We start from the raw sequence: 15,066 nt of genomic DNA, 5'->3' as shown, positions 1-15,066 counted from the left end.
CCCCCTCTCCCCCCTCCCCCGCCTCAGTACTTTGTTATATAGATGGGCTTAGCCTCCCTTGACAAGTAGGCCTTCTTCTCTCTCATCTCTCCCACTTGTCCTCTAAGTCTACATCCTAAAGCCCAGGAACTTCTCTGGTTAGGACAGTCTCCTTAGAAGGAGAGGCACATGGGAAGCTTTTTACTCAGAATGTAAGAAGAGAGGCCAACAGTATTGACATCACACAGTTGCAGTCCAGTTTGGTAAGTATTACAGTGAGATTTTAAAAATACATTATTTTGTGCTGGCCTCATTCAATTTTTGCAACAACCCAGTGGGTAAAAACTGTAGTTACTTATATTTTATACATAAGTAAATGGGCTTATAGTCATTAAGAAACTTGCTCAAAATCAGTAGCAGACCTGGGATTTGAAATCAGGGCAGGGGATTTGACCCTTGGGATCTTGGAGGTTGGAAGAGTATTAGGAGAATCTTTAAGAGGAGGACATCTTTGAATCAGGTATCTTTGAAGGCTAAGAAGGAGTTTAGACAAGTCTAAAGAGAATTCTAAGCAAAAATGACATGGTTGGACTTTCAAGGTGCTCTAAGTACCTTTTGGCCAAGTTAGGGTGCAGAATGCAGCGGGGCGAGGTATCAGAAGAAAAGGTGGTTGGAAACAGACTGGGACGAGACTATGCATGGATTTGTATATTGCTGGACTTTGTACTGAGGGAATGTGTGTCACTGAGGGTTACAGGCAGAGGAGAAACACAATCACATTTGTGTTGTGAAAAGAGCACTGTAACATCAGGGATCACATAAATCAAGGTGGGGGATGAGAGGGCAGGACTTGAGGCAGGGAGAGTAACATGGCAGAATGGCTTTTACATGCAAATTCAGCCCATAATTAGCAGTCCCACTAGCCCCCTGTATGGTCTGTTTACATAAAACACTCTGACAAGAAGCACAGAGGAAGAGCGGTCCATAGATAAAGGCACCATAGACCTAGCAACCACCGCCAGCAATCTGCTCCCTGGCAAGTGGGCACGGTGGCAGTGGCTCCTACTGCATTGCAGCTCAGCTGTCTGTTCTCAACCTTTGCCATCTTGAAATAAACTGAAGGGGAAGGGCTAGGTTCTCATTATCCCTTTCTTCTAACACTGACATATCAGAAAGCAGGAACTTGCCTCTCACTGCCTCATTGCCCTCTAAGATCCAGAGAGAGCACAGAGAATTTAACCACCATGGGCTCAATGGTTCTGTCTTTCCTGGGAGTCAAGTTTAAGAAATCCCAAGAACTAGCTGACCAGGTTGTGCTGACTTGTTTAAAGTTATCTTTTATTGAGGACCTATTTTGAGACAAAGCAGACTGACTATCTGAATCCTGAATATTAGTCTGATTTGGCTTCTGTTTTTCCCTAAGTGAAAACCCATCTGCAGAAGCAGATTTCCATATATAAGCTGAAACCTGCTTTACCTCTTGTCCCAATTTCTAAGTTTAGATAATCACAAACAGAATTTCAAGAAACATTTCCAACATTCAGTTAGAGACTGTTGCAATAACCCAGGTAAGAAATGATGACAACTTAAGGCAGTGGCAGTACAACTAGAGAAGGTGGAACAGATCAAGGAACATCTAAACAGTAACCCTGTAACCATGCTTATGTTATCTGAGCACTTTCTATGCGCCGGGCATTGAATAAAATGTGCGTTATCTCATTCAATCTTTGCAACAACTTAATGAGGTAGGAACTGTTATCCTTTCTGTTTTACACATGCAGAAACAGACTCAGAGTCATTAAGAAATATGCCCAAAGTGAGTGGCAGAGCTGGGATTTGAGTCCAGGCAGTCTGACTTCAAAGCTTATATTTTTAGTCTCTATGCCTTACTGTCTCAAATCAGGATGATTTGGTGGTTTAGTGAATGAGGGATGGGGGAAGGGGGAAGAAGAAAAATGGGAGGAATGTTCCAGATCAGGGAAATGGGTAGCTAGATCAAAGATGGAGCCCCTCATCAAGGTGAGGACACAGGAAAAGGAACAGGTTTGGGAGGAAGGATGGTGATTTGGTTGTGAATACATTGATAGGGGACATCCAAGGAAGATGTCTGGTAGGTGGCTGGGTGTTTAAATATAGTGCTTCAGAGAACGTGATTGAGGGTAAAGAAGTAGACTCGGAGGAATCTGTATCTAGGCAGCAGAGGAGCATGTGAGCAGCAGGGAGGGGGAGCACTGAGATCTAGAGAATAAAATGAGCAGAGAAGATGCCCAAAAACCTCAAGGACCTGCAACATACAACATATCAGCGAAAGAAGCATTCAATGGAAGAAAGGAATTGTCCAAGTGATGGTTAGGAGAATAAGGAGAGAATGGCTCACAGGAACCAAGGAGGGGGAATTTTGAGGGAGGGGTGGTAGCAGGGCCCAATGCAACAGAGAAATAATGTAAAGGAAACATCAAAAAGTTACTATTGCATTTGGCAATTACGTCAATGTAAAACCAGCCAGTGGGAGTGCAACATGTTACAGACATGTTAGAACAGGGGTCCCTAACCCCCAGACCATGGACCAGTACTGGTCTGTGGCCTGTTAGGAACCTTGCTGCACAGCAGGAGGTGAGCAGGAGGCAAGTTGGTGAAGCTTCATCTGTATTTACAGCTGCTCCGGATCACTTGCATTACTGCCTGAGCTCCACCTCCTGTCAGATCAGCGGCAGCGTTAGATTCTTATAGGAGTGTGAATCCTACTGTGAACTGCACATGCAAGGGATCTAGGTCACACACTCCTTATGAAAATCTAATGCCTGATGATCTGTCACTGTCTCCTATCACCCCCATATGGAACTATCTAGTTGCAGGAAAACAAGCTCAGGGCTCCCACTCATTCTACATTATGGTGAGTTATATAATTTCATCACATATTACAATGTAATAATAGAAATAAATTGTACCATAAATGTAATGTGCTTGGATCATCCTGAAACCATCCTTCCCCACTGCTGGGTTTGTGGAAAAACTGTCTTCCATGAAACTGGCCTTTGGTGCCAAAAAGTTTGAGGACTGCTGTGTTAGAAGACAGTATAGACATTTCTTACAAAGCTAAATGCTGTGCTGCCGTATTACCCAGCAATTGTACTCCTTGGTATTTATGCAAATGAGATAGAACTTATGTCCACACAAACCTGCACATGAATGTTTATAGCATTTTTATTTGTAATTGCTGAAACTTGGAAGCAACCAAAGTGTCCTTCAATAGATGAATGGAAAAGCAAATTGTGGTACAATGGAATATTATGGTATACATGGAATATTATTCAGCACCAGAAAGAAATGAGCCATGAAAAGGCAAGGAGGAACCTTAAATGCATATTACTAGGGGAAATAAGCCATTCTGATAAGGCTACACACTGTAGGATTCCAGCCACATGGAATTACAGAAAAAGCAAAACTCTGGAGAGAGTAAAAAGATCGGTGGTTGCTGGGGGCTTTGGGGCAAGAGAGGGATGAATAGGCAGAGCACAGGGGAGTTTTAGGGCAGTGAAACTACTCTTTGTGGTACTTTAATGGCAGATGCATGATATTTTGCATTTGTCAAAACCCATGGAACTGTAGAACACAGAATAACCCTAATGCAAACCACAGACTCTAGTTACTAATACGGTATCAATATTGACTCATCAGTTTTAACAAATGTATCACACTGATACAAGATGTTATTAAAAGGGAAAACTGTAGGGATGGGGGTGGGCAAAGGGCTATATGAGAACTCTGAACTTTCTGCCCAGTTTTTCTGTAAACTTAAAATTGCTCTAAAACATAGTCTGTCAATGAAGATAAAAAGAAGAGGAAAGGATGGAATAGAAGACATAAATGAAGGAGGGAACAGGGCAGGAAGAAAGAGAAAGCCATGCATATACAATCTTGAGAGTATAGCATAAAACCATAATTATAATTAATTCTGCATGCTTGTGTTACAAATAGAGCAAAAATATGACTAGCCACTCTTCTGACCAACTCCTAGGGCTCTCCATCACAAGTGCAAGATAAGTTCAAGTAATTTGGCGTGATGTGAAAATTTTTCACTGCCTGACTGCCGCCTCATTTTCCAACACCATCGCTGGTCTTTGCTGTGTGTTACAAGCTCCAGCTGCAGTTGTCTCTTTGCCTTTCTTTGCTACTCATGACACATACTTTCAGACCACTCTGCCTTTTTGCTCCTGCTGTTTCCTCTGCCTCTGTCTTCTCCCCTTCTAACCTAACCAGATCCTACCTCCTCTAACACACTACGTTCTCTGTGAAAACTTTCCTGACCTCCTTTCACCCCAGCACAGCAAGCAAGAGTGATCCCTCTCCCAGTTTCCACAGTTCCTTGTGCCTATTTCTTTCTTTCTTTCTTTCTTTCTTTTTTTTTTTGTTGAGACGGAGTCTTGCTCTGTCGCCCAGGCTGGAGTGCAGTGGCCGGATCTCAGCTCACTGCAAGCTCCGCCTTCCGGGTTTACGCCATTCTCCTGCCTCAGCCTCCCGAGTAGCTGGGACTACAGGCGCCCGCCACCTTGCCCGGCTAGTTTGTTTGTATTTTTTTAGTAGAGACGGGGTTTCACCGTGTTAACCAGGATGGTCTGGATCTTCTGACCTCGTGATCCACCCGTCTCGGCCTCCCAAAGTGCTGGGATTACAGGCTTGAGCCCCTTGTACCTATTTCTTCAACGTATGCTTGGTACACCACAAAATACATGACAAAAATGGTTTCGGTGGAAAAACTGGGGACAGAAAAGCCAGATCAGAGCAGATTTAAGGAGTGGGTAGAAGTTGAGATTTGACTACATAGAACTGGTTTTATTGTGATGCTGCGTTAATTATTTTGATTTGTCTTTAGCATTTGGGTCTTTACCTAATGGGTTGAGGGTGATGAGAAGAAATTCCCAGAGTGGCTGTGGTGCTGTCCAATGCTTTGCTGCTGACAGACCTGTGTCACTGAATAAGGGATGCCTCTAAAGTCGTAATTTATCTGGCCCCAGAAACTGTAGTCCTCTATTTTGAGGGGGAAGGGAGAGAGGAGAATGACTACATTCCCTCTCTGTTATCTCTTGGACAGTCTGGAGCCATAGCCTGCCTCATGTATTTGGAAAGAAAAGAGATTAGTTGACTAGGTGAGTACCTCATATATTTCTTATGGGATCACAGGCTCCTGAAGACCAATTGATAACCAAAAATAAATTGGTTATTGGTTTTTCTGTCATTCATTAAATGGACATTAAAGGCCAACTGTGTTCCCAGCACCATGATAGGCTCTGGGGATACAAGATGACCAAAATGGAGTTCCTGCCACAAGGAGTTAATATAACCAGGGAGACCAACCTTGAGCCAATAACAGCTATTATGCTGTGTCTTAGTCTGTTTGAGCCACCATAATAAAATACCACATACTGGGTGGATTAAACAACAGAAATTTATTTTCTTCCAGTTCTACTTTCCAGTTCTTCTGGCTAGAAGTCCCAGATCAAAGTCCAACAGGGTTCAGTTTCTGATGATGGCTGTCTTCTTGGCTTGCAGATGGGCTGTTTTGTCCTCACATGGCTGTTCTTCGTTGTGTGCACACCAGAGTACATGCACAAGCATGAGTGCACTAATTCTATCAGATCAGGGTCCCACCTTTATGATCAAATTCACCTTAATTATCTCCTATTTCCAAATACAGTCACACTGGGGCTTTGGGCTTCAACATATGAACTGGGGGGACACAATTCAGTTCATAGCAGAAGCTTATAGAAAACCGTAGGTGCTGGCCAGGCACGGTGGTTCACGCCTGTAATCCCAGCACTTGGGGAGGCCGAGGCAGGCAGATCACCTGAGGTCAGGAGTTTGAGACCAGCCTGCCCAACATGGTGAAACCCCGTCTCTACTAAAAATACAAAAATTAGCCAGGCATCATGGTAGTCGTCTGTAATCCCAGCTACTTGGGAAGCTGAGGCAGGAGAATCGCTTGAACCTGGGAGGCAGAGGTTGCAGTGAGCCGAGATCGCACCATTGCACTCCAGGCTGGGGGAAAAGAGCGAGACTTTCTCAAAAAAAAAGAAAAAGAAAACTGTAGGTGCACACATGAGGGAATGATCATCTTGTCTAGGGAAAGGCAGGGACGGCAGAAGGCTTAGCAGAGATAACACTTGGTCTGACCCTTGAGCATGTGCGTGGTCATTTGCCAAGTGATGGGAGTGCCCAGCCCTGACCTGGAGGCTCTGGTGGTCTAGCAGTGCTAGTCAGTCAATAAGTTATTGATATATATAAAAAGGGGAGGTCTCTACCTCCCAAGCCTTCTGTCAGTCACATCTTTATTCAGTGATGTGTGCTTATTCCTCCTATGTGAGTTTTACATCTGTAAGCAGCTTTTCTTGCTAGAGTATGTCACGGGTTTCCTGAATAATATTCAGATGTCACTCAGCTTTCACTGCAATAGCCCCTCTGCCTCCTGCAGAGGTGGTTATTTCAAAAGATTCAGTGACTGTCAGAGTTAGAAGAAGAGAGTTATTGTGCTTTAAATGGCTCAAGAAATAAACATACATTTTTTTTTGTGACAGTGGGGTGTATATAATGAGTCATGGACTTGCTAAAGCAGAGCATATCCACCCTGTCATTTCCCTTCTTTTGCAAATTGTCCTGGTGGGCACCAGGTTCCGTGATCAGTCAGTGCTGAGTGTCCTCATGGGTAGTGCTGTGTTAGGGGCCCTACCTGTGGGAATAGATCTTCTCAGAAGGAGGAAGTGTCCTGGAAGCTGTAAGAAAATGAACCACTCTTTGGTTTATTCTTCCTTCCCACTCAGTTTACCCTTATCTTCTGGCAACTGGGCTTTTGGGCCCTGATCATGGCTTTTCAGTGGTCAGATGATGAGTTTCTTTAAAATAGGGATTGAGTCACGTTCCTCTCTGTTGCAGCCTCACTTGCCCCTCAGTGATGATCACAGTAACCCAGTAGTGATTGCTTTTGGATAAACTAGTATGAGGGTTGTGTACTTTTTTTTTTTTAGCTTGTGTTATTCTGCTGGCAGTTTGTTTCCCCAGTGGGATTCAGCCTCTTTGCAATGCACCTGCCAGAGTCTCCAGCTGTTCTCCTGCCCTTGGTGTAAGCCAAATGACAACCAAAGCAGAATTGCAGTCCATTCCATTGCCCCATTACCCTTGGGGAAATAGGGTAAGGCTTTAGGACGACGGGTGGTAAGAGGGTTTGTGCTGACAGAGTAGAGTAATTTTCCCGTCTCTGAGACCAACAATTCTATCTTTAGAGATAGAGAGGAAAATGTGGGGATATTGGCTCAAGTCAAAATGAAAGCCCTCTCCTTTCTATGATGTCTCCAGGTGGGTGTTGGATTTCTGTTGTTTCAACAAGTGGGCTGGAGCACACGATTGCGAGTTTAGGGCAGTCGACAGCACTCGGAACAGCTTCTGAAGGGGCTCTGCTCCCTATTTACTCCCTTCCCCCTTCCCTACAGAGACTGTTCAGAGGAGCATTTGTGAGACAAACGTTGGGAACAGCTGCTCAGCCAGACCCTTGTCTCCTGTGCTGCTGCAGTCACTGTGCTGGAACTCTCTGCCGAGGAGGGTGGAGTGTCTGGGCTCCGCTGCTCCCACAAAGCAAGCATTTTCCTGTTTTCTTGGAGGCAGTTTGTTACAGATTTCAACCCTTTCTGCATCCCTCCCTCCCTTACAACACGAATGCTCATCTTTTCTTGCATTACTGCTGAAATAATGCAAACTTCGTTTCTCTGTCATCTAAGCGTCATTCAGAAATGTTCCTCTGATCTGTGAACTGTTCCCTGACTTCAATCGGGGCAGTGTTACAGGTCCTCTGCTGGCAGGAGGGAGCAGTCCGTCAAAATCTGCAGACACAAGACTTTCAGAAGCTGTGACGAGCAGACTAGCAAGGCACAAAACATTGCAAGCTGAATGGATGTCTTAATAAGCTTTTAGATGTGATTTGGCCAGCATCGGCAGAGGAGGCTAAAGGGAAAAGCCAGCAAGCATTATAACGTAAATCACTGCAGATTTGCTGGGAGTGACAGCCCTAGGAAGCTAATGATCTCTCCAGGAAAGAATTGACCACAGTTATCCAGAAACTGAACACGATGTAGAACAGAGAGGACAGCCCCTCGGATGTGAGTACCATCTCTTCAACACAAGGTTTGGAGCAGTAGGAGCAAAGCTAGTTGTTATAGCTGATGGCGCTCCATAGCCACCAATTCCTGGGTGCCTGTGGGCCATCTCTGGGTGGGTTGTACATACTGCCTGACTGGGACTTTTATTTGCAGATCTCTTCTGGAATATTTTGCCTGTCGGGAGATAGATGTAGTGGCTTTAGGATATTGGCAAATTCTCCAAAGTGTAGGAGAATTTGTTGTAAAGCCCCAAGAAAACAGCAAAAGCAAACCTTATAGACCTTTTCTGTAAAAGAAAACTGATTGCATCACAGACAAGCAGATGTGTGACCCTCTGGTATTTGTGATGACAGACAAAAGAATTAGCAAATTACAGAGCAACAAAAATGGGGCAGTGGGCTGGGAGGAAGGAGGGAAATCTTAGGAAGCTTAATCGCTATCTAGATTCAGGATATGCATTGCATACTTATGCTCGTGTGTTTATTTCCTTTTGGCTTAAGGAATGGGCAGCATGTTTGCATTTAAGGTTTTCCTTCAGAATGCTGTGAAAAATGAGCATTGTGACAAAGAGGGATGTAATTGATAGGCTTGGGGCAGAATACATTTCTCACTGCCAGCAGTGGGAAGTATCTTGAATGATAGCTGATCTACCTGTAAGAGGAGGCTCAGATACAAGGAGGGGATGAACTGCTACAGCCGAGGTAGCCAACAGGTTGGCATGAAGTTTAACTCATTGATTCCAGACTGGTTTCACCCCTCTATTTCCTTCCCCTCCCAATTTACTGTCAGGGATTCCCCCATCCCTTCTTAAACTGCTCCCCACCCCTGCAATACACACACCTCTGTCTGGTCCAGTTTGTCAGGTCAGGACATCAGATGAGAACCAGAGTGTCTTCTCACTCTAAGGGATGGGGGATCATTGTTCTAGGTGGGAGGTAAGGATATGGGGTTTAGGAGCAGTGACCATGAGGGAGGGAGAGAGGTGGTGTCTCTGCTTGGCCTGCACTTGGTATCTCTGCTGAGCCTGCACCCACACTCAAGGCTGAAAGTGCAGGAAGAAGCAGAAATAGAAGACCCTCATTTGATACCCTCCCACCCACAAACTGTGTGTAAATGCCCCTGCAGGTAAAGGCTGGAGATCCTAGTAAGGAGGTGATTACTGGGCTTAAATTGAAAATGAGGTTGAGATGTGCAAGCACATAGGGATGGTGTTGGCAACAGACTAGGAATTGTAAAGCTGGGGTTCTGTTCCTGATCTTGCACGCAGTTTTCTGTATGACTCTGGTAGGGGGAGTATCCAAAATCCTGTGTGAGGGACCTGTTCTGGAGGCTGCTCCGTGGGTGCTTTGGTCATGGTGGAGGGGATGGAGTGAGAGTGAGGAACATTCTTAAGTAGCTGTAACTGAAAAGCAAAAAATAGAAGGGTGTTTCTGCTTGGCCATTGTTTTCTCACCACTGTAGTATTTTTCTATCTTTAACCAAACAGAAAGGAAAATTAATGTGGGCTGTGCTTGCAAAGGGCTGTTTACCAGTGATAATTATCTAAACAAGGCTATCTCAGTAGCCTGCAGCTATGGCATAAGTGTACTTCAGTCTCAGTATCCAGGAGGCTGAATTCATTGCATGGGACTGGAGGGTGGGAGGGGAGTGGCTATCAATTTACTATGGGCCAGCTGGACCCCTGCATCCATTGCTGAGGAGGCTGCACAGTGCTGCTGGTGTGGAGCTTGTGACCTCAGCTGATGGGCTGTACTGAGGTTGCAGCAAAAAAACCTCTACCCTCAGGGGTAAGCCGTGGAGCAGAATGAGTAGGATGAGTAGAATTTTAGCCATGATAATATTTGTATGAACTGGGCTGTTGTACTTGAGACATTCAAATATCCCTTGCAAGAAAGGTTCTGGAATGGAAGGGGCCCGTTGGGTCTAGGTCTAGAGATAACAAATGGGTAGATGAGGGGAAGGGTGTGATTGTGGAAGGGAGATCATTTCGTAAGTCATGGCTAATACTCTGTATTTTCCTGCCGTTTAGGCCTGGAGTGATTTTGCAATATTTGGGCAAACAGAGCAGAAGTTCAGTATAATTGGTTTGAACAAACCACAGATTACCTGAATGAAAAGAGGCAATGCAGCTATGTTTATAAAAACAAACCACTTCCAAATAGTGTAACGGTCTGGGAAACATAAAGCCCAGACTGTAGCCATTCAGTGCGACTATGAGAATTTTCAAAGGCATTTCCAGTTCCATTTCTTTCAGTGTTTTGAGTCTCAACTTTATTCCTTTTTTTTTTTTGGCTCTATTTCTGGCACATCCCAGGGATCTCAGACCATGACTCACCAAGCTGCTTTAGAGCAGACCCTTCGCCAGATTTGTTGTGCTTCTAATGATCCAGTGAGCAGGAGCAGGATGGGTTTGCAGGGTTCCTCTCTCTTTCCCTGGTATTCTTTACCTATATTTTGAGCCACAGATGGAGAACGATGAGAAAGTTTGATAATTCACAAGAGTGGGGGCTAAGAATTCTTTCCAAAGTTATAGTATTCACATCTGAGCCACACTTTCGCATAATAAAACACCCTCTTTAATACCCGCCACAGTCCTGGGAGATAAATGTTCTCATGTCTGTTTTATACGTGGGCATTTAACCCCAGCCTCACAGAGTGGTTGGCCAAACAACCTGCCTGAATGCCACAGTGAACGAGTTCAAACAGGATATGGTCCAGGGCTTTCCAGCCATATCATGGCCAATTTCTTAATCTTTAGACACTGAAAGAACATTTGGGTATGCCTGGGAACAAATGTAAAGGATGGCTGCATCTTCCAGACTTTCAAAGTTAGGATGTGTGGTAGGGTTTGGGTTGAAGTATGGTATCTCTGTTGTAGCATTCTCTTTCCATTTGTATATACTAGTATTTTTAATAAGTATCTTTTAAAATACAAAGAAGCCCTCACTTCCTTGCTGTTCTAGCAGGACTGGATTAGACATTTAAGTATTTCTTCTTCTGCCCAAAGAACCCTTCACCCTTGAAATAATTACCAATGGCTTTGGTTGGGTCTAATGGCAGCCCAGGTATACTGGGGGGAGTCCCAGTCTTTAAAATTCTATTCATTTTGCTATGTGGTAGGAAGAATTCAGTTTGCTACTAGTTCCTACCCTCCAGATCACTGTTCTGTGACAGGGCTTTAGTGTTCTGTAGGTGGGTTTGGTGCCACTTCTTTTCCTCCTGTTAGCAAGGAAGCAACATGACCAGCCCCCTGCACTGGCAGAGCCACTATTAGTGTTTAGCATCTGTGTTGTCCCTAAGGTGGATTGTTTCAGCCACTTGGAACCAGGAATCGGCCCGGGCCTGTGCCCAGCTCTCCATCTGTTCCAGAACTCGGGAACTATACTATTTACAGCGAGAAAAGGATGAAGGGAGAGAACTGCAGTAAATGCTAGGAGAAAACCCCAAAGAGAGAACCCACTCAGCAGGGTCTCTGTGGGGTGTGTTCCACAGGCCGCTGACCCACTGGGGAAGCAGCACATTAGCCATGGTGGACGCACAAAACCCAGCCAGGGGGCCTTTGGTGATCACACACAGTACAGTTCCCTGCCAAAGGTGGTGTGTAAACCAGGTGGTGCTTAGGGGATTATACCAGGCCTCCACTCCCTGGGAGAAAAACAGAGCAAACCTTGCAATTCTGGCCATACTATTCCGGAGGATGTCCCTGATGGGGGAAGAAGGGAGGGCGGTTGGCACATTCTGCTGCCTTCCACTTGGAAGTTCTGTTCAGGGGCTTTGCTGTGGAGTGTGCTTCCTGTGTGTTGTGTCCTGACTCCCACAGCTCCCCCCGCTGCAACCTGCAAGCAGCAGAATGCCTTAAAATCAGAGAGAAGAGGTGTGACCTGTCCTTGTGTGTCAAGTGGCCCTGATGGCAGCTTTGTTTTGTAACCCCTAGGTCCCGAAGATGGCATATTCATAAAGATATCTTCTGATGATTGTGAACATCTTTACCTGTGGGTGCCAGGCCGGGCCAGTGACTTCGTGTTGAGCTGAAGGAACTTGTCTACCGCTTCCCTGAAAACCTTTCTTTCCTAATTCATGAGCCAGCAAGATGCAGTCGCTGCACTTTCAGAGCGCCTTCTCATAGCTGCGTACAAAGGCCAAACAGAGAATGTGGTTCAGCTCATCAACAAGGGCGCCAAGGTAGCGGTTACCAAGGTAACAAGAGAAAAATACGCTGTAGCCATTCCCTGGGAACTGGCCTACCTCTTAACCATTGTCTGAAAAACCGCTGTGTTTGGTTCACAGCTTTCAAAGAACTGGCTTTTCTTCCAGTGATGGAGGTTTGGGGAGAATGAGGATTATTAAGAATGCTTTATTGCCATCTTTCAAGTGGAGGACTTGTAATTAGCATTTGACAGTCTTTAAAATCATGGTGGCTTTTCTCACCTATTTCTTTAGCCAAATGGAGAGGAGATCTCTTGGGAGAAGTTGGGACACAAAAGCTTACTGGACAGAGTGTGCGATAATCATGTTAGATGGGCCTCCTGGGGAGGTGGACCAGCTTGTGCACAGCCCCTCCCCTGTGCAGAGTCTCTTTGTCCCTGTCTGTATGATGACGGCCTGGACCAGATGACTGCTACAACCTCTATAGGCTTTGATTTCATGTGGGTCAGTGAAGATGTGTGGTAAGCTTTGGAGGGCATTGCTTACCCAGCGCCAACAGAGAAGGCTATGAAAGATGAGAAACCGTACTGCCCAAAGGCAGTTTTGTAGCAAAGCCAAGAAAAGGCAGGCTCTGCGCAGCCAGTTGGAGAGTTTAAATACACTGGGATAGCAAGCACTTATTGAACCCTATCCTAGTATTGCTGTAAGCACTTTACAGCCCTCTAGAAGAGATTCTCTTCTCATTCCCATTTTGGAGGTGGGGAAACTTGCCCAGGGTCCCTCAGCCCGCTGAGTGGTGGAAATGCAACTTATACTCACAGAGTCTGGCTCCGAAGCCCACCCTCCAGACCTCCCCAGAAAGAGCTGTGAAGAGGGGCAAAGTTTAATTTTCACAGAGGGTCATCTGTTAACTTCTGACCTCCTGTGGCAGATTGATCAGCTCCTATTTTCATGTTTACTTATATGCAATCTTCACATTCTATGCCGGCCTCCAGAGAGGTCTTGAGCTACTTATAGGTCCCCATGGAGGTGAACAGGCGTCTGCACATAAATGGTGATTGGATTGTTTGGAACTGAGGGTGAAGGGAGCCTTAACTCAGAGCTCGTGTGATCTATTCATAGCACTTTCCAGGGCCCAGACAATCACAAATGGGAGAAAGCGTGGAACTCTGTAGTTAGGGCACATGCTCCCAGATTTTAACTCTGCTTTGTTTGCTAATTGTACAAGTTGCTTAATTTCTTTGAGCCTCAGTTTCTTATCTGTAAAAGAGGGATAATAATGTCAGCTTTTCAGATTGTTACAATAACAACTTACTTAATGCACTTAGGGCATAGTCTGCAACTTTTCTTCTATAAATAGACTTAATTATTTGCTATTTTATAAACAGCTTTATTAAGATATAATGTACGTACATTAAATTCACCTATTTTAATTGTACAATTCAATAATTTCTAGTGTATTTACACCACCACTGCTATGCACTGAATTGTTTCTCCCCCAAATTCATTTGTTTCAATCCTAATCCCTAATGGTATTTAGAGATAGGGCCTTTGGGAAGTAATTAGGTTTAAATGGGGTCATGAGAGTGGGGTCCTTGTGATAAAATTAGTTTCTATGTAAGAAGAGGCACCAGGGTGTGCTATCTCTCTCCCTCCCTGCTATGTGAGGACACAGTGAGAAGGTGGTCATCAGCAAGCTAGGAAAAGGGCCCCAACTAGAACCTGACCATGTGGGTACCCTGAACTCACGCATCCCAGCCTCCAGAACTGAGGAACGAATCTCTTGTTCTGGCAGCCTGAGAAGACTGATACAAGCACATTCAAATATTAGAACATTTCTATCATCACAATTAAAAAATATATATATTTTGAGACAGTCTCTCCATCTGTTGCCCAGGCAGGAGTACAATGGCACAAATCCTCAGCTCACTGCAACCTTCAACTCCCAGGTTCAAGTGATTCTTGTGCCTCAGCCTCCCATGTAGCTGGGACTACAGGCACATACCACCATGCCTGCCTAATTTTTGTATTTCTAGTAGAGATTGGGTTTCACTGTGTTGGGCCAGGCTGGTGTCGAACTCCTGATCTCAGGTGATCCACCCGCCTCGGCCTCCCAAAGCGCTGGGATTACAGGCATGAACCACCGCACCTGGCTTCCAATAAAAATCATCATACCCGTTAGCTGTCACTCCCCATTCCCACCCCCAGCTCCTGGCAACTATGAATCTACTTTTTGTCTCTATAAACTTACCTTTTCTAGGCATTTGATATAAATAGAATCATATGGTATGTGGTCTTTTGTTTGTGACTTCTCTCACTTAGCATAAAGTTTTCAAGGTTCATCTCTGTTGTAGCATGTATCAATACTTCATTCCTTTTCATGGCTGAGTAATAATCCATTGTATACGTATACCACATTCTGTTTATCTCTTTATCAGTTGATGGACATTTGTGGTTGATTCCAGTTTGGGGCTATGATGCATAATGCTTTTGTGAAAATTTATATACAAGTTTTTGTGTTGGAAATATGTTTTCAGTTCTCTAGAGTATATTCCTAGGAGTGGAATTGCAAGGTCGTATGGCAAATCTGTTTAACACGTTATAAGAAACTGCCAAGCTATTTTCCAGAATACCTGTACCATTTTACGTTCCACCAGCAATGTATGAGGGTTTCGGTTTCTCTACATTCTCACCAGTGCTTGTCTGTCTTTTTTTATACGTCATTTGCTTTTTCATGGTTATCTTTATCAAAGTAACCCATGCCCATTGGAATTTTGAAACTATTAGTTCAAATACT

At 44.7% G+C, this 15,066-nt stretch overlaps 1 protein-coding gene across 10 annotated transcripts in view; it reads left to right on the top strand.

Annotated features, from left to right (window-relative positions):
* ANKRD6 (ankyrin repeat domain 6) overlaps nucleotides 1-15,066 on the top strand; it is a 211,739-nt gene that overhangs the window by 128,516 nt on the left and 68,157 nt on the right. For 8 of the 10 annotated variants that reach the window (XM_017876798.1, XM_017876796.1, XM_017876797.1 and 5 more), the window contains one exon: nucleotides 12,058-12,320. In XM_017876798.1, the coding sequence (XP_017732287.1) occupies nucleotides 12,201-12,320 (120 nt within the window). In that variant the 5' untranslated portion in view covers nucleotides 12,058-12,200. Of the gene's footprint in view, nucleotides 1-7,542; nucleotides 8,124-8,743; nucleotides 8,836-12,057; nucleotides 12,321-15,066 lie in introns of those variants that run through there. The other 2 variants (XM_017876789.1, XM_017876791.1) reach the window with 2 other exon arrangements.

Source organism: Rhinopithecus bieti, unplaced genomic scaffold (genome assembly GCF_001698545.2).
Source record: "Rhinopithecus bieti isolate Rb0 unplaced genomic scaffold, ASM169854v2 scaffold_10354, whole genome shotgun sequence".
NCBI lineage: Eukaryota > Metazoa > Chordata > Mammalia > Primates > Cercopithecidae > Rhinopithecus > Rhinopithecus bieti.
The sequence above is the reverse complement of the archived record's forward strand: the minus strand, read 5'-3'. Positions and strand labels throughout refer to the sequence as shown.